This window comes from Rana temporaria, chromosome 1 (assembly GCF_905171775.1).
Source record: "Rana temporaria chromosome 1, aRanTem1.1, whole genome shotgun sequence".
Lineage (NCBI taxonomy): Eukaryota > Metazoa > Chordata > Amphibia > Anura > Ranidae > Rana > Rana temporaria.
In genome coordinates, this window is record NC_053489.1 from 350,934,785 (window position 1) to 350,959,776 (window position 24,992).

Consider the following 24,992-nt stretch of genomic DNA (forward strand, 5'->3'; position numbering starts at 1 on the left):
CGTAGCTCACTGGTTTGTAAGCAGGCACTTCAGGCTGGCATTGTTAAATTCAAACTCTATTAAGCATTGCTTGTGTTTAAGTATGCTTGTTTCGATCTAGATCAGCACTAGGCATGCTGTTTAAACAAGTACGCAAATATATGGCAACATGAACCTTTACTGTATTTCTTTGAAATGCATGGGTCTGATTCTTTTACAATATATGGTATATAGTGTATGACAGTTTTAAGCTGTCATGATGAAGACATCGCCACTAGTTTTTTTTTGGGGGGGGGGGGGGGCAGTTATGATGATCCCGTGGCATTTTTACTTAGTGGGACACAGACCCAGACATGCTTGAATGCTAGATAGAATATGACTGATAAAAAAAAAATCTAGCAGCTTGTCTGACTGTTTGGCATTGCTAAGCTAGTTCCCTGGCTATCATGTTCAGCCCCCGTACTTTAGTATCTTAAGTCTATGACCTGGAACAAGCCTGCAGATGAAGGCTTCTTATTCTTCTTTTTTTTTTTTATGTTCCTGATCTGTAAACTTGTTTCAGATCAGTGATTTAAAGACACCACAGGTTCTACATAACAGCCAGTCCGCTTAAATTCAAAAGGGGAACAGTAATAGTGGTAGCGTACCATAACTCCTTTAAGATTATGTTCTTTTATGATGCATGAAGCTTTTTTTTTTTCTGCAGCCTTTTAAAAGCACAAGAGAAATGCACCTTTAATGCAGAATGAAAAAACAGCCCAAACTGATATATGTAAAAATTCACAATTACAAAGGTTAAAGTATACCTAAACTTCCAACTTCCAATTTTTTTTTTCATTTGGTAAGAGAAGAAAGTAGGTTTGAGTTGGAAAGGGTTATACACTGTCAGGACACCAGTAAAAGTGATTCCCCCTTTATTTTTGTTCTATTGCATTTTCTTATCGGCACAACTGATTCTCCTTTTGCTGCTTATTTGTCTTCAGTCTGGGTTTTGCTCTAAAACAAATAGAAGAGGTTGATGCCAAATCAAATTCAGGTACTTAAACTGTTTGCATTAAAAAAAAAAATGGAAAGCTGTATTGATGAATACAGCTCTGCATTAATTTGTGTCTTAATATTTGTTTTAGCTTTTAACTGTATATTCACATCTCTATTGCCATTCTGGTATTTTTTTTTAACTGTATGTTTTAATTGTAGAGAGCATGATGTAATGTGCAATTGGTTGAGTAAATGTAAAATATCGACAATATATCTTGATACATTTTCAAATAAAACAATGTCAGTCGTCAATGTTTTAGTAACCTTAAAGGCACTTGGTTTCATTGTATAAATAAGTAAAAATGTTGGGCCAAATTCTCAAAAGAGATACGCAGACTTAACTGCTGTTCAGCCTGCGTATCCCTGTGCCTAACTTTGGAAACGATTCTCAAAAGGCTTTTTCCAAAGTTAGGCAGAAAATCTGACATGTGTAAGACACTTACACGGTCAGATTTTAGGATGCAGTACCGCATCCGCCGCTGGGGGCATTTCTCATTGAAATCCAGCTTTGCGTATGCAAATGAGGACTTAAGCAGATTTTCAAAGCATTTCAGCACTTTGATTTCTGCCTAAGTTCCGAATTTGCCGGCGCAAAATTAGGGCTGGTTTTACAATGTGGAAAGTTAGCCAAACCTTGTAAAGGCCCATTCCAGCGACGGCATTTGGTATGCATTCCTGAGGGAGAACTCCACGGCAATTTTTAAATTCAAAACCGGCATGGGTTCCCCCCCAGGAGCATACCAGGCCCTTAGGTCTGGTATGGGTTGTAAGGAGACCCCCCCACGCCGAAAAATTGACGTAGGGGGTCCCCCTACAATCCATACCAGACCCGTATCCAAAGCACGCTACCCGGCCGGCCAGGAATGGGAGTGGGGACGAGCGAGCGCCCCCCCCCCTCCTGAGCCGTGCCAGGCCGCATGCCCTCAACATGGGGGGGTTGGGTGCTCTGGGGCAGGGGGGCGCACTGCGGGCCCCCCCACCCCAGAGCACCCTGTCCCCATGTCGATGAGGACAGGACCTCTTCCCGACAACCCTTGCCATTGGTTGTCGGGGTCTGCGGGCGGGGCTTATCGAAATCTGGGAGTCCCCTTTAATAAGGGGGCCCCCAGATACCGGCCCCCCACCCTAAGTGAATGGATATGGGGTACATCGTACCCCTATCCATTCACCTGGAGGCAAAAAGTAAAATGTAGTAAACACACAACACAAGGCTTTTTAAAATATTTTATTATTCTGCTCCGGATGCCCCCCCTGTCTTCGTTATTAGCTCAATTACCAGGGGGGGCTTCTTCTTCCACTCTCCGGGGGTCTTCTCCGCTCTCCGGGGGTCTTCTCCGCTCTCCGGGGGGGCTTCTCCGGACTCCGGGGGGCTTCTTCCATCTTCTCCCCTCTTCCGCTCTTGACTCGGCGAACCCCGGTTCTTCTGCAGCTCTCCGGTGCCTTCTTCTTCAGCGCTGGCTGCCTGCTATGTTTGTGTGTTAGCTCGATTTCAAACAGGCAGCCGGCGCGGTCTTCTGTGACGCCAGGGTCTTCTGGTCTTCTGTTCTTCCGATGTTGCCTCGTCGCCTGTTGTCGCTGTAATGATGGAAGCGCGCCTTGCATCACATTTATATAGGCATCACCGTCCCATCATGCTCCGGTAGGTACCCACGTGGTGGGTGCCTACCCACGTGCACCCACCACGTGGGTACCTACCGGAGCATGATGGGACGGTGATGCCTATATAAATGGGATGCAAGGCGCGCTTCCATCATTACAGCGACAACAGGCGACGAGGCAACATCGGAAGAACAGAAGACCAGAAGACCCTGGCGTCACAGAAGACCGCGCCGGCTGCCTGTTTGAAATCGAGCTAACACACAAACATAGCAGGCAGCCAGCGCTGAAGAAGAAGGCACCGGAGAGCTGCAGAAGAACCGGGGTTCGCCGAGTCAAGAGCGGAAGAGGGAAGAAGATGGAAGAAGCCCCCCCGGAGTCCGGAGAAGCCCCCCCGGAGAGCGGAGAAGACCCCCGGAGAGCGGAGAAGACCCCCGGAGAGTGGAAGAAGAAGCCCCCCCTGGTAATTGAGCTAATAACGAAGACAGGGGGGGCATCCGGAGCAGAATAATAAAATATTTTAAAAAGCCTTGTGTTGTGTGTTTACTACATTTTACTTTTTGCCTCCAGGTGAATGGATAGGGGTACGATGTACCCCATATCCATTCACTTAGGGTGGGGGGCCGGTATCTGGGGGCCCCCTTATTAAAGGGGACTCCCAGATTTCGATAAGCCCCGCCCGCAGACCCCGACAACCAATGGCAAGGGTTGTCGGGAAGAGGTCCTGTCCTCATCGACATGGGGACAGGGTGCTCTGGGGTGGGGGGGCCCGCAGTGCGCCCCCCTGCCCCAGAGCACCCAACCCCCCCATGTTGAGGGCATGCGGCCTGGCACGGCTCAGGAGGGGGGGGGGGGCGCTCGCTCGTCCCCACTCCCATTCCTGGCCGGCCGGGTAGCGTGCTTTGGATACGGGTCTGGTAGGGGGACCCCCTACGTCAATTTTTCGGCGTGGGGGGGTCTCCTTACAACCCATACCAGACCTAAGGGCCTGGTATGCTCCTGGGGGGGGAACCCATGCCGTTTTTTTCTTTGAAAATTGGCATGGAGTTCTCCCTCTCAGGAATGCATGCTGAGCGACGCTGTCATTTTTTTTTATAATTATTTGTTTTCCCGGCGCGTCTTTTTTTTTCACCCGTCGCAACTTTAGTGTCCCGTCGAAATTCTCAAAGCCGACCGGCGTTAATTACGTTCGCGCGCTGCACGTCGGGAAAATGACGTCACACGCATGCGCAGTACGGCCGGCGCGGGAGCGCGCCTCATTTAAATTTTAAACGCCCCCAGGAGAGGAGGACCGCCTTACGACGGCGGCACTTAAGTTACACAGCGTGTAATTTCTACCTAAGTGCTTTGACGATCAGGCACTTAGGTAGAAATTTTAAGTCAGTGTAACTTAACTGCTGAAATTTAAGTTACGCAGAGTTTTTGAGAATTTGGCCCGTTGTGTGTGAAATCTAATTCATGTATCTACTGTCATTAAATATTTATATCATAACCTATTCATTTTTACAATTTTGAAACCTATTGTATAACTTTTTAAGACTGCCATACAAATGAAGAGATTTTTGGGCAAATGGGATGTGCATTCAGGGTCACTTAGCTTGTATGATATCATGTTGGGGTGCTTAAAGGCTGGATTCGCACCTATGCGGTTTGTGCTTTTTGCTGATCTGCACAGTCCATTTATCATGGTTTCCTATGGAATATGTTCAAATCTACAAAATGCTCTAAAAATGCATAGGTGTGAATCCAGCCTAAGATTCTTTCAAGTTCCTTTTTTTTACAGGTGCTTCTGACCTCATTCTAAATTGCACCAAGCTGCATTTACATTCCCATTGACTTGTATAGTGTGCAAAGCAGTGCTGATGCAAACTATGCACATAAGCCCCTAAACCAAATAAGCTTCTACTGTATAAAAGGCTTTCTATACCTTCTGGACATCCCATGTAGGTGGACAGCTGCACTCTTGTCACAATACATTTATGAACTACAAGTCAATGCATAATAATTGTGCTGTACTGGTAGCCTGCACCTAAAGGAGACAACAGAAAAGTGAAGCCGTTTTGGCATACATTCTTAAATTATTGCCTTGTTTGGTTAGCCCAACTATGGGTAAATCCAGGAGGGAAACTGAGGTTAATGAAAGCTATGGGAACTCAAGGTAAATCACAAGATCCTGCTACTTTATAATTATAGCTCTGCCTATTAAGTAGGTTGCCTCCAATAGCACATAGAGATTTTATTTGCATGATATCCCTGTATTATGTTAAAGGATAAGTTCACCTTTGAACAGAAAATAGTTGGTACATGTGTAACATGTTATACCCTGAATATGGGTGTAACATGTTACAAAAGGTGAACTTTTCTATTAAAGAAAGCAAAAAAACACGGGTTTATTTACTAAAGCTGAAGAGTGCAAAATCAGGCTCATTTCTGCATAACAAAAAAAACAATCGTCTTCCAGGTTTTATTGTCAAAGCTTATTTAAACAAGCTGAGGTTAGAAGCTGATTGGTTTCTATGCAGAAGTGATCCTGATTTTTCACTCTAATTTTTTAGTCCCCTCTTACAAGATTTCTTGTCAAATGAATAGTTTGACAATTAAAATTTGTAAACAAAATTCTACTAGCATATGGTTTGCTTAAGTCCTAGGTAGGAGCAAAAACCTAATACCTGATATTTAAAGGAGATGAAACCTGTATGTTGTAGGATATACTGTTGGCTAACAAATACAAATGTGTCTAATGTTTTTTTTTCCCAAAGTTTTTTACCGAAGGGTATCACAAAAGTGTATTTTTTCCTACACATATTTTAGCTTTAAATGGTAACTGCACTTTCTTTAAAAGTCCCCTATAAAACAAGCCCATAACCTTGTGACTGTAGGTATACTACCTAATACCAACAGACTGTTGATCTGGTAGATGTGGCCTACCCCAAGCTGCCGTTTTGTATGCGTCCTTCACAGTGATCCTCAGTTTTTGCAGCTGCACAGTTCTCATAGAGATGAGTAGGGCTATCCTAAGATCATCTATAGTCTCCAGAGCTGGAGTTCAATATTATATTATAAAGCTGCACCAGTATATGTAGAGTATGAGTGTGAGGGATGTTAAAAAAAAAAAAAAAAAAGATACAGCCCAGTGTACACTGTAGCTCTCAGACCAAGGTATGTCTGCACCCAAGCTACACCCTAGATAGCAAACCTTTGCAGGGAGGGGGCAGTGCTGTAAGGCAAAGTACTTGAATGTATTTAGGTCTGCACTGACAAATACTATATTTTCATGGTGGTTTAGATCAAGATTTAGGGCCTTGGTCAAGCAAACTATTCACCCAAATACTACAACAAAATTCCCATTAGAGTTGGGATACATAGAACAGTAAAACAATAATTTTATATATCTTAACCATGTATTATTTTCCACGGCTACCCCCACCCACAATAAAATGAGATTCAGGGGAAGGCAACAGTAGCTAAATTTTCTTCGAGAAGCCTTCTCAAAGCAAACGCAATTCCCTATATCATGAATAACAAAGGCACACTGGGTCATGATTATTAATAATTTTCATGATAAAAAGCCATAATTGCCCTCCTAAGACTAACGCACAATCTGCTAACGGCCAAAACTAATGGACACTTTTCTGTACTGCTACTCATAGACCTTTCTGCTGCCTTTTATTACGGTTGACCAACCAATCCTCCTCAAAAAACTCCACGCTTTTGTTCTCCGTGACTGTAATGTTCGCTGGTTCTCTTGCTACTTATCCAAGCCCACCTTTAGCGTTCCCTAAACGTTCTACCTCCTCCTCTCCTTTTCCTCTCTCTGTTGGGGTCCCCTAAGGTTCGGTTCTTGGACCTCTCCTATTCAGGATCTATACCTCCTCCCTGGGTCAGCTGATAGCCTTCCTTGGCTTTCAAAAGCCATCCACAACTCTGCTCCCAGCTTCATCACTAACCTAGTCTCAAAATACCAACTTAATTATTCTCCTCGTTCCTCCCAAAACTTCCTGCTCTCTCCCTTGTCACCTCCTCCCACTCCTGCCTCCAATTTTTTCCGAGCCTCTCCCACCCTATGGAACCTTCCCAAATCTGTCCGATTATCTCCTACTCTGTTTGCTTTTAAATGATCCATGAAGAACCATCTCTTCAGATAAGCCTATCCTGCCTTCACCTAACAACTGTACTTTTCTCCATCAGCTCCTCCCCCACAGTTATTACCTTTTATGTCACTTGACCCTTCCTCCTAGATTGTAAGCTCTAATGAGCAGGGCCCTCTGATTCCTCTTGTATTGCAAATGTACTGTCTGCCCTCATGTTGTAAAGCGCTGTGCAAACTGTTGGTGCTATATAATAATGTATTTATAATAATAATTCACCATCTCTGCTTTGCAAGTGTACTAAAATTGGCAAATGTTACATTAAAGCGGTTGTGTGTTTTATTTAAAAACAAATTTAGGCCCTGCAAGGTAAAGGCATAATGTGCTGGTATGCATTGCACACTAGCACATTATGTAAAACACCTGAAAACAAAGCCCTTTAGCGATGCTGAAGGCAGCATCCATCTTCACCCGGTTTTCCTTCCGGGTCCGCGGACTCCGGCTGTGTGACAGGTCGGATCGTGATGATGTCACTCCCGTGTATGCACGAGGGAGCCATCATTAACGGCACATGTATCTGAAGGAACGGCACGGGTAGCCCTTCCTTCAGGGCCCATGCGCTGATGATGTCACCGGCTGCATGTAATGTAAATATCTCCTAACTGTTGTACATTTAGGCAATATTTACAGTACCTATAGGTAAGCCTCATTATAGGCTTACCTATAGGTACAAATTATGTACATGAGTTTACTTCCTCTTTAAGTACATTTTATCCACCAGATATTGGTGAATGTCAACAACGTACATTTAAATGTATGGTGAAGGTGCTTTGTAAATAGAGTGAATTTCTCCCCAGGTAATATATTTTCAAATATGCCTTTGCTCTTTAAAATGCTAGCCCGGGTTTGGGAATAAAGAAATTCACACTTGTGCTGGTGTGTTCTGCAATGCAACCCCAAATTCCTGCATACTATTGATTGTGCTTATACGATATCTTATTGCCACGCTACTAGGGGTGTAACGGATCGTCACCGATCCGTGATCCGAACGGGCCACCCCGTTCGGATCGGCACACCCCGCGATCCGCGGAGCGCTCCGGAGCCTAGGCCTAGGAAAGTCCCCGGCTTCGGCCTAGCTCCGGAGCGGCGGCCAGTCTGCTTGCCAGAGCCCAGCGTGACACGCCTCCCCGGGGAGGCGTGTCACGCTGTGCACTGGGCTCTAGCAAGCTGAATGGGAATGTTAGCAGTGAAGCACTGGTGTGAGAGGAGGGGGGAAAGGGGGAAAAAAGAGCACAATAGCAATTCACAGGGGTGGATTAAAGAGGAAGCAGGTGAGGCTGTTTGGGACTTAAAGTACAATCTTGATGTTTTTACAGCAAAAAAAAAAAATATATATATATATATATATATTTTTTTTTGCTGTAAAAACATCAAGATTGTACTTTAAGTCCCAAACAGCCTCACCTGCTTCCTCTTTAATCCACCCCTGTGAATTGCTATTGTGCTCTTTTTTCGGATCAGCAAAAAAAAAAAAAAAAAAGGTTCCGTTTTTTCATTGGTCCAAAAAAAAAAATATATATATATATATATATATATATATATATATATAATTTTTTTTTTTGGACCAATGAAAAAACTGACCCTTTTTTTTTTTTTTGCTGATCCGAAAATGATCCGATCCGTGACTCCTGATCCGAGGATCGATCCGATCCGTGAGTTTTTTGATCCGTTGCACCCCTACACGCTACCAGTGTGTCCATTATAGTTCTTCAAATAAAAATGTCATGTGCTTTGAATATGGATTAAGAACAACACACATTAAAAATTAAACATGGTTTTTGACACAATGTTCTAACACATATCTATTCAGTTTATTTAACCACTGGGCACTTAAACCTCCTTCCTAACCAGATACATTTTCAGTTTTCGGCACTCTCACATTTTCAATGACAATTAATTTGTCATGCAACATTGTACCCATATGAACATTTTGTCCTTTTTTTCACACAAATAGAGCTTTCTTTTGGTGGTATTTAATCACCGCTGGGTTTTTTATTTTTTTGCGCCATTTTGCAAATTAGTAATTTTTCTTCATAAATTTTGGTCAAAATTTATACTGCTACATATCTTTGGAAAAAAATACCCAAATTGGTGTATATTATTTGGACTTTGTGAAAGTTATAGAGTCCACAAGCTGTGGTGCCAATCTCTGAAAATGTATCACACCTGATGTACTGACGGCCTATTTAATTTCTTTAGAACCTAACAAGTCAGGAAAGCACAAATACCCCCCCCCCCTCCCCAAATGACCCCTTTTTGGAAAGTAGACATTCCAAAGTATTTAGTAAGAGGCAGGGTGAGTTTTCTTTTTATTTTTTTTAACAAAATTGTCATATTAGCAGGTTATTTCTCACACACAGAATATGCATAGCACAAATTACACCCCAAAACACATTCTACTACTCCTCCTGAGTATGGCGATACCACATGTGTGAGACTTTTACACAGCGTGTCCACATAGAGAGGCCCAACATTGAGGGAGCACCATCAGGCGTTCTAGGAGCATAAATTACACATCTAATTTCCTGACTACCTCTTGCACGTTTGAAGGCCCTGGAGCACCAAGACAATGGAATTGTCCAAAAATGACCCCATTTTGGAAAGAAAACACCCCAACGTATAATCTATGAGGCATAATGAGTCTTTTGAACCTGTCATTTTTTTCTACAAGTTTTTGGTAAATGTGGAAAGAAAATGAAAAAGCATTTTTTTTTTACACAAAGTACTCCATTTATACAATATTTCGAACACATAGCATGTACATACCAAAAATTACACCCCAAAATAGATTCTCCTACTCCTGAGTATGGCGATACCACATGTGGGAGACTTTTCCACAGCCTGGCCACATACAGAGGCCCAACATGCAGGGAGCACCATCAGGTGTTCTAGGGGCATACATGTCTCAAATCTAATTTGACTACCTATTACACTTTTGTGAGGCACTGTAGTGACATGGATAAAAATGAATGGGGATGGCTGAGCATGGTTGAGCTATAAATGTGGATTGCCGAGTATGGCTGAGCATGGATGAGTATTTCTGAGTGTGGATGGGATGCCTGAGCATGGATGAGTATTTCTGAGTGTGGATGGCTGAGCATGGATGGATGGATGAGTATTGCTGAGTATGGATGGCTGAGCATGGATGGATGGATGAGTATTGCTGAGTGTGGTTGGCTGGGTACAGATGGAAGGGGACGGATGGCTGGGTATGGATGCATGAGTATGGAGAGATGGCTGAGCATAGCTGGATGTGGCCGCAATGGGCACAGAGCAGGGCTGTGGGCATTACAGATCCAGTCCACAGCACTGCTGCAACCGTTCTCTCCTCTCGCACTTTACCAATTGGTACAGAGAGGGGAGAGAGGAACCGGACATGATGCTGGTTTGTTTACAAGTGATCACTCCGTCACAGTCCTCTGGACCCGGCGGTCGTGGATACTCCCGTGTGCGTGCCCGATTCTGGGAGGACGTCAATGTACGCCTTCCCAGAGTTATCGAGCCACGCTGTAGCCGTCATTCAGCTATGGCGCGGTCGGTAAGTGGTTAAAATACTAAAACACACACATTTGGATTTTTTTTTTTTCAGAACTGGTACTTCTCAGCCCTTTTAAATATGTTTCACTGCCTTCTGGATACTTTTACCTCAAGGCAACATTCAATATTCAATTTTCCTTTATAAATTTCAGCTCTCAGGCTAACATCCTTAAAATTATAAAAAACATTTTGAAAATAGAAATATGGACATGCTTTTAAAGCGGTTGTAAACCGCATAAACTTTTTTTTTTTTCCCCCAAACCTGCAATGCAAAAGGCATAATAGGCTAGTATGCACCGCATACTAGCCTATTATGAAATACTTACCTCGGAACGAGGTGTGTACCACTTACCTGGTCCACGCCGAGCAGGATGTCATCTTGCTCCGGCGTGTCTTCCGGGTATCGCCGCTCCAGCGCTGTGATTGGCTGGAGCGGCGATGACGTCACTCCCGCGCGTGCGCGCGGGAGATTTAAAAGCGGCAGGGTCCGGCGGATGCCGGTCCTTCAGCCGTGGATTCCCCCCTGCGCATGCGCCGCCCGCATTGCGGGGGGAATATCTCCTAAACCGTGCAGGTTTAGGAGATATTCTCCTTACCTACAGGTAAGCCTTATTATAGGCTTACCTGTAGGTAAAAGTCCAAATAGTGGGTTTACAACCACTTTAAGTATCGGTCTCAGTCACAAAACAGGAGTGCCTTTGTGTATTCTCCCATAGTCCATTGGTTTAACTTGGTCCTGTTTATATTTACAGCTGTGTAGAATCACGTTTGCTTCTACACTTGCTGTATTTCTGGCTTGTTTATATGCATTTTTTCATTTATTGGTGTTTTTCACAAATTAGATAAATGTCTGAAACACTTCTAAAATATGCATGAGTTAATGGAGCACTAAAATGCACAAACATAACCTGGGCAAATATTTAAAAATCCAGCAATAGAAAACATATATTTTGTTTAAGCATTGCTTAAAGCGGGGGTTCACCCTAAAAAAAAAAAAAAAAAAAATTCTAGCATGCCATTCAGCATAGTAGCGCGAGCTACAGTATGCCTTTATATTTTTTTTTGGCGCCGTACTCCCTGTTTGATCGCGTAGTAAAGTTTCAGGGGAATGGGCGTTCCTATGCAGAGGGAACGTGATTGACGGCCGGCTATGGTGCGTCACGCTTCCCGAGAAGAGCCGAAATAGGACTTTGCTCTTCACGGCGCCTGCGCAGTCAGCTCCGATGTCTGTGCGCAGGCGCCGTATAGTGCCGTGAACAGCCGAGTCCTACTCCGGCTCTTCTCGGGAAGCGTGACGCACCATAGCCGGCCGTCAATCACGTTCCCTCTGCATAGGAACGCCCATTCCCCGCGGGGAGTCTGAAACTTTACTAAGCGATTAAACAGTGAGTACGGCACCAAAAAAATATATAAAGGCATACTGTAGCTCGCGCTACTATGCTGAATGGCATGCTAGAAACTTGTTTTTCAGGGTGAACCACTGCTTTAAAGAGGAACTGCAGTCTGCTCACATAATTTGTAATAAAAACATCTTTGCCATTCTGAAGCTTCCCTCCAACCACTTTGCATATTGTTTTATATATACTGTAATTCTGTACTTGCCAAATATGCTGCAGAAATCTCTTTCCACTAAGTCTGTCTGCATCCATTTTAACTGTGGGCAGCTAAAGCTGCTGCCTGTTCACTTCCTGGATTTACACAAAGGCACACCTTCAGCTATGCAGCCCTGCAGCTCTCACTGGCCCTCTTATGACTCATCCCTCCTCCCTTCCTGGTGACAGAGAGAGAGCTGTGCATGATGTCATAAGCCTAGGCTAATGACCAGACAAGAAACAGGAAGTGGGCTGTATAAGGTATTTACTGGCAGAAAAAAAAATTACTATCCAAAGTTAAAACAAGGGCAGAAGATTTAATAGATTTAAAAAAAAAGGACTGAAGGTCCGCTTTAAACTTAAAAAAAATATAAAGGTATTCAGTGATGTACACATTTAGATGGTGATATAACAAGCCATTTGTGGTATCTCCAACATTTCAGCCAAATTAAGTGGTAACGCCTGACCATGACATCTTAATGAGCTTGTGAGACATCCCATTCCAAAACCATGGGCATTATTATGCTGCCCAACCCATCCTCATTCTTGAGACTCTTACAGCTGTTACGTTTTTGATAAAGCTTTCGATAAGATTTTGGAGTATGTGGGGGAGTTTGTTCTCAGACAAACAGCACAGGTCACTACAGTTCCCCCATACCAAACTCACCAAAACCATGTCTTTATGGCGTTTTACAGCTGAACTCATTTAAAGGAATGCGCACATATTTTTGGCCATGGAGTTTAGTTCCAGTAGTGAATCAAGGCTTAGTAGTCTTCATACATGAAAAACTGTAATTATGGATATGACCAGTTTTCCATATTGTAAGAATTTCATGAAAACAGACTTTGCACATCTGCAAAAGAAAAGGTTTCATTTAATAACAGTATCAAAACGTGTTTGCAATTGTAAATTTTGTAAAAAAAAAAAGTTTTGAAGAATTTTGTCTTTTTTTTTTTTAGTTTGGTAATAGTATTTACACTAATGTAGAGTCTTTTCCCACCACTCCTGGTTTCCTTAATACCATAGTTCTCATTTCTTGATGCCCCCCATTCCAGGCCTTGGGGTTAGGCTGCATGAGGCCAGATTCAACAGAAAGCGTCCGTTGCATTCTGCAAATATTGTAGCGCTCATCTCTGCTGCTGTTGCACATACTTTCATTTTGTTTCACCATATTAGGTGCATTGTTAAATATCGGTGAAATAGGCAGGATTTTCTGCTGATGAACAAACGGAGGGTAGGAAAACTCTCTGTGGATCTCAGGGCGCTGGCGGACTGGTGACATATCTTTATCGTTGTTCAGGTCAGACGATGGAGTGGAGTCATTAAGGTCTGCATCATGTGCGGAGTCATTTTCATAGAGTGTACTGGGGACCTGTTCATTGTTGTGGCAGGAAGCTTGCGTGGCTTTGCTGAACATGTGGGCCACTGTGACTATCATGAAAATGGAGCCCATACAGAGGATGCAGGAACTGGCTATTCCCGTTTCGACTTCAAACAAGATTAGCATGTAAAGTGAGAATGCTGAAAACAATATGTGGAAACAGAAGTTAGTAAAAACAGGTAAATTGGCACATAATTGCTTAATTATGTTCTGTTTGAACTAAAGAACGAGCTTTAGGTCACAAAAGTGAAAGTCTATGATGCAATTTTTGCATATAGCTACAGTAGCCTCAGTTTTTTATTGCTGTCTTTGTCCCTGCTGAGGAGATTGATCCTCTTTGATGATCCTGTTGTGGCTACAACTGCTAAACCCATACAGTGTAATGACAGGCTGTCAGCGGCCACAGCTATCCGTCAATACCACATGCAGGAAACAATAGATCCTTGCTGCTGGAATTTGCAGTGTAGCTAGCAAACTCAGCCTCATGCAATGTACTTACATTTATTTCATAGCTTGCAACAAACTTGACATGGTTTTGCCACAAACAACCCACCTCAATGCAGCATTGTGGGGTGAAAACAATTAAATTCGATGTGCCCTGACATTGAGTCTGCTTTGATTTGTGCAGGTCATCATAGCTCAACTCATGTGGTGGTAACGAACCCAAAAGGTGAGTATTTCAATAAAACAGGATTTTTTTTTTATACTTTTAATGGGCTTTTTTTTAAAGATATACTAAAGGTTTACTAAACGTGTCATACTTCCCTCCACTGTGCAGTTCGTTTTGCACAGAGTGGCCTCAATCGTCCTCTTCTGGGGTCCCACGGCAGCTCTTGCGGCTCCTCCCCGCAAGAGCTAACCCCCCTCTGGGAAGCTCTCTACCGAGGGGGTTACCTTGCGGGCTCACTTCCGTGTGATACTCGGCGGCCATAGCCGCCAAGTCTATGACTCGGCCCGCCCCCCGACATGCCGCGTTATTGATTGACAGCAGCGGGAGCCAATGGCTGCGCTGCTATCAATCATCCAATGAAGAGCCGACAAGAGCTGGGGGAAAACAATGCGGGATCGCGCATATGGAGATTCGGGGCTCAGGTAAATAAAACGGGGGGGGCGGTGACAGTGAGGTGTATTTTCACCTTAATGCATAGGATGCATTAAGGTGAAAAAACACAAAAGTTTACAACCCCTTTAAGGAATTGGGTTCTGCTTTAATATATTTTCAGTGCACATTATAAATCATACAGTTTGCAGCACTCTCCTAGATAGGTGCTAGGATTAGCTGAATTTAGTTATGGCTCACTGTACCCAGTGGAGCTGCTGTTCATTGTTAGGCAAATTTATTGTTGGCTAACTATAACCAGTGTGACTGTGTTGATTGCTTTGTTCTGTTCTGGGTTCCAGTAGCTGCAAGATTGATTGCTTCCTCCTAAATAGTCCAGAAAGTAGACATGTGCACTGCTGAAAAATGTGTTCGTTTTAGTTTCATTCGTTTTTTGTTTGTAAATCCGAAAATAAGAAAGGAAAATTCGAAAAAAAACGAAAATTTAAAAATTTAAAATAATAACTAACTAACTAATAATAACGAACTCTTAAATTATAGATATTGGAATTTCTTTTCAGATTTGGCTGTTAGTGAATGTAACGAATACAAATGTATCTGAAGTTACGAATTGTCCAAAATAACGAATGCTGCATCTAAACAAATGGAACAGAACGAGATAATAATAAATAATAATTATGATATGTTTTTTTTATTATCCTGAATGTTATTTATTATTAATTTGTTATGTTCCATTCGTTATTATGGATAATTTGCAACTTCGGAAAAATACATATTTGTTACGTTCACCAACAACCAAATCTGAAAGGAAATTCTAATACATATAATTTAATAGTTAGTAATAGTTTAGTTATTATTAGTTAGTTATTATTTTTGGATTTTAGAATTACGAATTTCCGAAACTTATAATTTTCAAATTTCGAGTTTCGAATTTCCAAATATTCGGAAAAGTTTGGAAATTCTGGTATTTCAGAATTAACGAATTTATCTAAATTCATTAAAAAACTAATTCGGAACTTAACAAATTGCACATGTCTACCAGAAAGCTCTGGAAAATAATGAACAGGAAGAGTCTAATCAGCAGATAAATATTCATACAGCCCTGGCTAATCACTGGGGAGGGTTCCCCAGATGGTAACTGGGAGCCTGTATAAATACTCTTGGGAGAAAGCAGCAGGGTCTTTTTCCGTAGAAGGAGATCTCAGCCTAAGGGGGGCAGCTTGCCCCCTTAGGTAATCCTGCCATGTGCCTGCAGAGTGCCAAGGCCTCAGGTGGACTACTTGGAGACCTGCTTTTCTGGAAGCTGCAGAAAGCTGACAGAGAAACTGTCCTCTGAGGATCTAGACTGGTATCACAGGGAGGAAGTGTTGCAAGGGTTAGGCAACCAATTTCCAAGGACATATGTGAGTACAGACTGGAGAGAGAGATCCTAGAGACTGTGGGCTGGGGCCACCCCTTTTGTGATAGATTCAGCTGTATGTGTAAAGGTGACATAGTGTCCAGTGTCCTGAACAGCTTAGTCTATTTAACTCCCAGTGAAAGGACTTTGTTTACACTATCTACCAGGTAAATATTACTTTACTCTCCTCAAGTTTGCTACAGGCTCATAGTTCTATAGAACATACTGTATGTGTCCTTCTACTTGTACATAGTTTTGGAGTATCCCAATCAATTCCTTAACCCTATCCAAGTTACCCGAAAATCAAAGCACTAAAAAGATTACCACTGGACTGTTCATTGAGCTAATGAGTGACTCTTCTAGCGGCTCCTTCAAGAGTAACGCTACATATATATACTAGAACATGCCAGTAAATAGTTCCAGGAGTAATTAGCCCAAAAAAAAAAACATGCCCCTGTTCATACCCATATGACTTGTCATGTGATTTGAAAGCTCAAATCACATGACAAGTCGCACCCTATTGTGTGCAATGGAACTGTTCAAATCGGTGCCATGCCAAATTTGTGCACCTCCAATTCGAAAAAGTAGTTCCTGCACTACTTTTGGTGATTTCAGCTTTGACTTGCATAGACCTCAGTGCATGGTGTCACACAGATGTCAGCCAAATCACACCTGAAGTCGCACTAACATGCGGCTTTGGAATCGTGCGATTTCAAGTGAAGTCGCACAACTTCAAAGTCGAATTCAGTGTAAACCAGGGCTTAATTAACTAATTGGAAAAAATAACCACAAACGTGAATTTCTCAGACCTGGTTGCTTTTTCTATATCTCAACATAAAATAATTTTATTCTAATTTGCCACCACATGTATGTATGACAAATTATTATATTCCAGATTTGCTTTATTACCTGTTAAATATAGTGAGATTCCAAGGCAAAAAATGCAGAGAGCAGACTGGCGAATATTGCGGTTATCCAGCAGGAACCATTCACATCTACAGAGAGAAAACACATTTTTTTTAGATGTTGGCACCTCAAGTCAAGATGTTAGATCTACAGCTTTCATCAGAGCAAAAAAATAAGAATCACTGCATTATCTATCCAGTACTCTAAAAAAACCTGGCACTTCTGTGTATGGGGTAGATGGCTTTAACATTCCCAGACTAGGTAGGCCCATCTCAGGAAGTCAGGAAAGCTCACCAAGCTTTAAATTACCAAAGCCTTACATTTAAAAAATGTTAACGTATAAGTCTTCTCTATAAGCCTTCTCTACATATGTGAACTTGTCTGTAGGTCTCAAATCACAGCACCTGTGTACTTCTTGTCTACATTCCATTTAGCACCCTGACATAGGGGAAGGTGGGCTACCACATAGATTTGTGAATATACAAAGTATATTAAATAATTACATAGACATATTCAGAAAATCACTGCAAAGAACGAAACACTATCTACAAGTGCTGTACCCAAAGCAACCAGTCTGTATCCACCTTGTACTGGTCTGAACTATGCGTCATTAAACCTATTATTTAACACTTTAAGGCTTTTTCAATAAGCAGTGCAAGTTGAAAAATGTTTTACTTAGGTCCCCTTTACCAATTACAGGACTTTTTGTTTGCTAGATGCAGTTCCTGCACATTACCTCTTTCAAGTTCACCTCCTATGCATTTTATAATGAGCTGCTTGCAATTTATTTTTTCTTATCAATTATATTTCTTTATTTTATAGTTATATATTTAAAAATATTGCATTTTAATTCCATGTCTGTTATAAGTGGGTAAAGAGAGACACCACAATTGCTTTGTAAACCGTTTACAACTGTGTGTGCATAATCTCTTTTGTACAGTTGTAAACATCTAGTGACTTCACCTATGTTTTTTACTTTTTGTCAAATGTGTTAATATTTGAATCCTATTTTTACATAAAGTATGGAAAAAGGTATACATGTATAACAGTGAACATGTATTTAGAATTATGTTAGAAAGTAGTTGTCTGCTTGTAACCCTATGTAGCATTTTGTAAGCTAGGACACTTTTACTGATTGCATCTCCCATCTCCCTCTAGCACTTGCTACTCAGATTGGGACAATGCCCTGTCATTGACCGTTAGGAGTTAATAGTCACATGGTCTCCAGCAAGCTGGATGAAGTTCCATGCTGGGTCATTGTTGGTTGGAACAAAGGGTGAGCATCTGAAATCTGGGGCAGAGACTGAGGGAGGCAAAGATCAGGCTCTTTAAATGTAAGGTTGGAACGTGAGTTTCATGTAATGAGAAGGTTAGTTGAAATGACTGTGCTGGGAAATTATGTTTCTGAACACGCTGATTTTAATTATAATAGGACTGAACCCGTTACAGCAAAGATCAGCAGCACTTGGCAATGCTAAAGAATTTCAATATATAGAACTAGTTATGGCTTAGTGAACTTTTTCTAGATTTTGTACTCTGTTTCTAGCAATTGTCTAAAGAAAGTCACGTTGCATTTCTGGCAGTTTTTGGCCAATGCAAATAAATACAAATCTGTATTACCCGTAGTTAGGAGTTTGGCTGAAATCAGTACATGTAAATCCTTTGGAGCTCATGCACATGGACATTTGTAGGGATTTCATATGCATAGCATCATTTTCCCAGTGCTTTCTTGTTCCTGGGGAGCCATACTCCCAAACTATTTCCTGAGCAGGGATGTTTAACATTTAGGAAACACAGGGACTCATGGGCTTAATGCTAATACAAGGTACTATCAGTGTTTATAACAGTACAGTTGCATATTGCCTTCACTTGAATGGCAGGCTGTAAATGACCCCTGCAGCTCCCTGGGCCAGGAAATTGCACAAACATGACCTCTTCACAGCAATGTCTCCATGGCTGAGTCAGGTTAACAAGTGGTTGCATAGTCAAGCAACAACAAAGAGTTTAGCTGAGAATCACAACTTAAGTAAAATAGTACAGAACACAGCTACTTGCGTTTATCCTCATAAACAGCATCCCTCTCGGAAAAGTCCAGTGTATCTCTGGTAACAGGTGAACAGATGGAGGGATCAGAGACCCAAGAACAAAGGGCCACCCTACTAGAACTTTTGTAAACTGGGAGGGGGTCTGTCTTCTGGAGAGGCTTTGTGCTATTAGGCTCCTGCTGGACTGCCTGGCTACAGATCACTTGCCCAACTACCTCTGCATCATCAGTTGTGACCACTCTAAACTGCTGAGGGAGGGGATCTAGGGCATGTCCATGACAATAGGGAGTTGTGGGAAGTGGAGTTAAAGTGGCAAGAAAGATTTGGCTTTTAAAAAAACAAAAATCAAACATGTCATACTTACCTGCTCTATGCAGTGATTTTGCATTGGAGCAGTCCTGATCCTCCTCTTGCCGGTGCTCCTGGCTCCTTCCTCTTGACCAGTGCCCCCATAGCAAGTCGCATGGGAGCACTGGTGCTTACTTGCCAACAAGCCCTGCTCTATGCATCCATAAGACACATAGAGCCACGGCTTGACACGCCCCCACTCTCTCCTCATTGGCTTACTGGCTTGTGATTGACAGCAGTGGGAGCCAATGAGGAGTGGGAGTCCCAAGACAGCTGAGGCTCTAGTACACATCACTGGATCGAGAGGGGGCTCAGATGAGTATTAGGGGGGCTGTGGGGGAGCAGCACACAGTTTTTTTTTTTACTTTAATGGTTCTTCAAGCACTTACAACCACTTTAAGGAGGCATTGTTACCTGGAATTCATGTTCGCAGAAGCTCACTTCACTACACATAAATTCTTTAAACAATGGGAAATTATGACTTCTTGAACTTAGATGTACCCTTACACATTGATTCTCATACTATCTCTCTGTACTCTCAATATTTCTTGGGCTTATGGGTCCTACTGCCAGAGGAGCCATCTGCCACACTACTTCATTGTGATATTTTGATGCAGAACCCTATGCACTTGTCGTCCACCTGTCAATTCTAATAATTTTGCTTGCAGGTTTGAGACCCTTGTTGGCCTTACTCCCAGCATAGCACTTATCCAAGCTATCCTGGGCAGTATTTGCCTTTACGTTTTTATTGATGTCTTTGTTGAAGATGTTACTGATGTCAACTGCTTCTGTATGTTTACATCAAGAGTTTTCAGACTTACTTTGTAAACCTTTGGTATGGCTTTGTACTATCTTTTAAAAAAATGAATAAAAATTGTTTGTGAAAAAAATAAATGGACACTCTCCAAGATCATCTACCATGAATGTATGTAATAGACAAGCTTTACAGTCCACACCAAAGCATGATACAGCAAAACACTTAAAGCGGAGTTCCACCCAAAAGTGGAACTTCCGCTTAAGCCACTCCATGCCCCCTTACATGCCACAGTGGGGGCTTTAGTAGGAGCGGGACTTCCTGTCCCACTTCTTCCTTCCGCCAAGGGACCGCTTAGGCAACTCGTCATATCGCCCTAGGCGGCCCCTCCCTGGAGGCGATCGCCTGGGACACGTGACAGATCCCAGGCGATTGCCTGTCCACTCAGGGAGCGCAGCGCCGCTCGCGCATGCGTAGTGAGTGCCCGGCCGTGAAGCTGAAAGCTGTCACGGCCGGGTGCCCACAGTTAGAATGGAGGCGCTGGCAGAGAGGGGGGGGATGAGCGAAGCTCCAGGCAGCCGCGTCGCTGGACAGTGGAACAGGTAAGTGTCTGTTTATTAAAAGCCAGCAGCTACACGTTGCGTAGCTGCTGACTTTTAATAAACATAAAAAAGGCTGGAACTCCCCTTTAATATAGCGTATTTTCTTTTTAAAGTACTAAAATCAAAATGCCAATAAAAGATATCCATGCCAAGCAGATGGTAAATACTAATCTCTGCTGCTGCCTAATGTCAATGTGATTGCATGAAATTGATGAATGAAACCTTTTAAGAAACCAACACTCCCAGGAGTGTCATTCTACTGTGTCCCCCACTGTGCTCACTGGTTCTTTCACTATACTGTATATAGAACATAATAGTAACATAAGGGTCAGCAGGAGGAACCACTGATTACAGGGGGAGAATAGTAATCCAGCATTTCCATGAGTGATGGATTCTAAAGAGACTTTGGGGGAAACTGTTCTGTTGACCCCAGTAGAGGGAACTTGCCCCATGCCCTTTCTGGCCATAACAGGCAGGTCTGTTCCCTCCCTTAATAGTACATTCTCAATGTATTCATGTGGCTTTGTGACATTACTGCCCCTTACTTAGGGAATAACTGTTCCTTAATTAGATTCTTTATAGAACTTTATGAAAAACACACTTCAGAGAGAGGGACCCGATAGTTCAGCTCCTGACACAACCCTGGCTACCATTATCAGATTGGTGATAAGAGGTAAAAACGCCATTAGTACCACTGAAAGCAGTAATCACTGAAAAGAAGAAACTTACTGGGGTAAAGTCTGCTTTAAATTGTGTTAATAATTTTGTTTTATTGACTTGATTATGTTGGTTTCAACTATTTTTGTATGTTGCAATGCAATGCAAGTGAAGATAAAAATTATTAGGATTGTTATTAAACACGTATGTTTACAGTACTCTGATTGTGCCTTGCGAAAAATAGAGGGGAAATACAAATGGCACATGAACCTGTGCCAAGAATATGGACAGTCAAGTATTAACATATTCCTAACAAACAGTAAATTACCGGTAGTTTAAAAACAAGCTCTCAGTGACTTCTGTAGCTGTAGGCATTATGGAGCAATTCATCCTCATATTTAAAGTATAACTAAAGGCAAAACCTTTCTTTTTAGTTTTGAATAGAATGGAGAGGGATTAGAACCCCTGCTATGTTTTTATTGCTGTGACTGTCTGTGCACTGGTTAGGGAGATTTTACCTTCCTAGTTGTAATTCTGTTTGCAGTATTGGAGCAGAAATCTTCCAATGGGGACACTAGTTCTGGTGACAACCAGCTATTTCCTCACTTTGGAGGGATTTCCTCTCACTTCCTGTTTTGGCTATGGGACAAGAAGGGGAAAATCTCCCCAATGAGACACAGATGGCAAAGAAAATTGAATAGGGGCTATAACCCTCCTTTCCTCTGACCACCATGAAAATGTTTTGGCTTTAGTTCTACTTTAACAGCAGAGGCCCTAAAGTCATTTAGGTCATTCTCTCCATAGCTCAGCTCACCTTACATCACATACTAGAGGGCTGGAAAATACCAAGTCACTGCTGGGAGGGAAGCAGAGTAAGCTGGGCTGGCTTATGCCCTGTACACACAATGTTTTTTTCCATCGGAATAAACTCAGACGGGTTTTTCCAAACTGTCTTGCATACACGCGGTCACACCAAATTCCGACCTTCAAAAATGTGGTGACATACAACACATACGATGAGCCGAGAAAAAATAAGTTCAATGCTTCCAAGCATGCGTCAACTTGATTCTGATTCTTGATTCTGAGCATGCGTGTTTTTTTTCTCCGTCGAAGTTCCATACAGACGAATGGAATTTCCGTCTGAAAAAAAGAGAAAATGTTCTCTTTCTAAGTTCGTCGGAATTTCCGCCGGAAAAAGTCCAATGGGGCATACACACGGTCGGAACATCCGATGAAAAAATTCCGTCTGACTTTTTTCATCGGAAATTCCGATTGCGTGTACGAGGCAAAAGACAACAATTTATGTTCTTTTTGCTGTGAATTTGAAGATGAATTGTTTCACAGTATTTGCAGCTACAGAGGTAAGTGAGGGCTTGTTTTAAAGCTAATACTGGTTACTATTTGATAAGAATGTAATATTTGAATATCCTTATTCTGCTTGCAATTATGCTATTACTGTTTACCATTTTACTGTCATAGAATTGTATATGTACTTAGCATTTTAAAATATAAGATTCAGCAGTAGACACTCACCTTCTGGAATCTGGATCCTCACGGCAGACCTCAGCGGTGAAGTAGGAGTGGAGAAGACACAGCAGGAGACAACTGACATTGAGGGCAAGACACAAAGCAGCCAGAACCGCTGATGCTGGTAATAAGATCCTAGCAGCAACTGGGCCTAGCCCAACACTAAGATCTCCCTGCTTTGATGCAGATTGAACCTGAAATATTAAGATAACTGACAACGAAGCCATGATGGCAGCCAGAATGCCAAAGAGAGCCAGGGCCACTATAGAATGGTGACTGTAGTGGGAAGGCATATTCAGTTTGTGCGTATATAGGTACTCTCTCTTACTAAAAACTGCTCAGTAAAGGTTGAAATCTCACTATTTATTGAAATCACTGATTCTGCAAGAATCTATAACCTATTCCCTAATTCCCTCCAGTATTTCCACTCCCAGGACATTAGAATCCTTTGCTTTAACAATGAAATCAGTCTAAGATTACATCTGCTTGTCTAAGCTGCCACTACCAAAACTGATATTATAAAATATATGCTGCACTAAATCAACCTAAACATCTAACTCAAACGAATTCTTCTAAAATATGCTACATCTTTTCATTTTGAAGCATCTTAGCTACGAACGACGATAACTGACAAATTCATTGGTAAAACTATCTGCACAATAAAGCAACCACTAATGAAAAACCGCAAAACACAAGCATTTCATCTCAACCGAAAACGAAATCTAAATTTACATGCAAAACAGTTACATCCACAGTTCTTAAAATATATAAAAAATAAATTTGAAACTCACCAACAAGCCTAAGAAGGATCTAAAAACTTTCCATAACACAGAAGGCTCATCCACTCTACCGACTCCAGCAACATTAAGATTACACACTATCTAAAATCCTCCTGATCTATTTTTTGGTCTTACCCCTAAATAAGCTGCCTCGTTAACTTCTTCATAGTCTCCAAAAAAAATTGAGATTATTGCCTGAGCTATGGGAAAAGATTTTTTTTTTTAGAATAAGAGAGAGACCTCTGAAAACGAATGCCTCGTTCCTCTGACTCTTAGAAACTGTGGGGATTCCAAGAGGATAAAAGAAGGAATCTTTCAACTGTTTGGTCCAGGACAAGGGAGGAGGGGTATGGGCGGGAATTTCAACCGTCTTTTTAACCTCTCTCTCTGGCAGCAGTCAATATGGCCAGTTTGGGGTTAAAGGGAATTTTGATTTGAATGTGAAGGATTCAAATTTTTTTTTTTAGGTGTACTGTGAACATGAGCGCAAGTGCATTAAATATTTGCCCTTACTTAAAGTTTTACCCAGTCCTCAAATTTCTTATTTGTTACAGTAAAAGTTTTAATTGTAGATGTCACATTTATTACAGTAATTGAATATTTCAAGTTTTTGGAGACTTGGCCGACTCATCACTGAGAGTTCTCTTTCTACATCCTGGCCTCTTACACTTGTCACACTCTGTTATGAGCAGATGTTCATCCGAACAAAGGGAGCTTAATTACAAAACAAAAAAGTCAGAGCCATTGTGGAGAATGTGCAGGCAGACTGGGAGCAACATCTCCGTTTAGCCATATGTGATGCCTGGGCGCCTTTTGTAATTTGAATCTTTCTTCACATAAAAGCCATGAGAACACATAGGAAATCCAGGAAACTGGACTGATAACGGAGGAATAGAAAAGCTGCCTCTGGACATAAACCAGAGGGGGCGCTACATATTTTACAAGTGGTCACTCATACTAGAGTTTGCCTTGTTACTGCACAGCCTGGGATTCTTGTCATGCAGATTGTTTCCCTACTGTGTAAATATATTGGGCCAGATTCAGGTACATTTGCGGCGGCGTAACGTTTCGCATTTACGTTACACCGCCGCAAGTTTTACGGGCAAGTGCTTGATTCACAAAGCACTTGCCTGTAAAGTTGAGGCGGCGTAGCGTAAATCCCTCCGGCGCAAGCCCGCCTAATTCAAATGATCGGATAGGGGGCGTGTATCATTTAAATTAGGCCCGTTCCCGCGCCGTAACGTACTGCGCATGCTCCGTTTTGAAATTTCCCGCCGTGCTTTGCGCGAAATGACGTCGCACCGACATAATTTTTTGAACGTCGACGTGAGTTACGTCCTTTCCTATTCACGGACGACTTACGCAAAAAAAAAATATTTAAAATTCGACGCGGGAACGACGGCCATACTTTAACATGGCACGTCTATCTATACGCCACGAAATAGCAGCTTTAACAATACGCCGGGAAAAGCCGACTAGCGACGACGTAAGAGAATGCGACGGCCGCGCGTACCTTCGTGAATCGCCGGAAAAAGCTAATTAGCATACCCGACGCGGAAAACGACGCGAACTCCACCCAGCAGGCGCCGAAGTATTACACCTACGATCCGAAGGTATACGAAGCCGTACGCCTGTCGGATCGA

General features: G+C 42.3%; 1 protein-coding gene across 1 annotated transcript; it reads right to left on the reverse strand.

The window, feature by feature from the left end:
- Positions 1–12,745: 12,745 nt before the first annotated feature.
- TMEM221 (transmembrane protein 221) lies at positions 12,746–23,659 on the reverse strand. Its single transcript, XM_040320755.1, has 3 exons — positions 22,577–23,659; positions 16,641–16,726; positions 12,746–13,412 (listed from the first exon to the last, which is right to left on the reverse strand). Exons 1-3 carry the CDS (start codon positions 22,861–22,863, stop codon positions 12,865–12,867), a joined length of 921 nt encoding a protein of 306 aa, XP_040176689.1. The 5' UTR covers positions 22,864–23,659; the 3' UTR covers positions 12,746–12,864.
- Between the last annotated feature and the right edge of the window lie 1,333 nt (positions 23,660–24,992).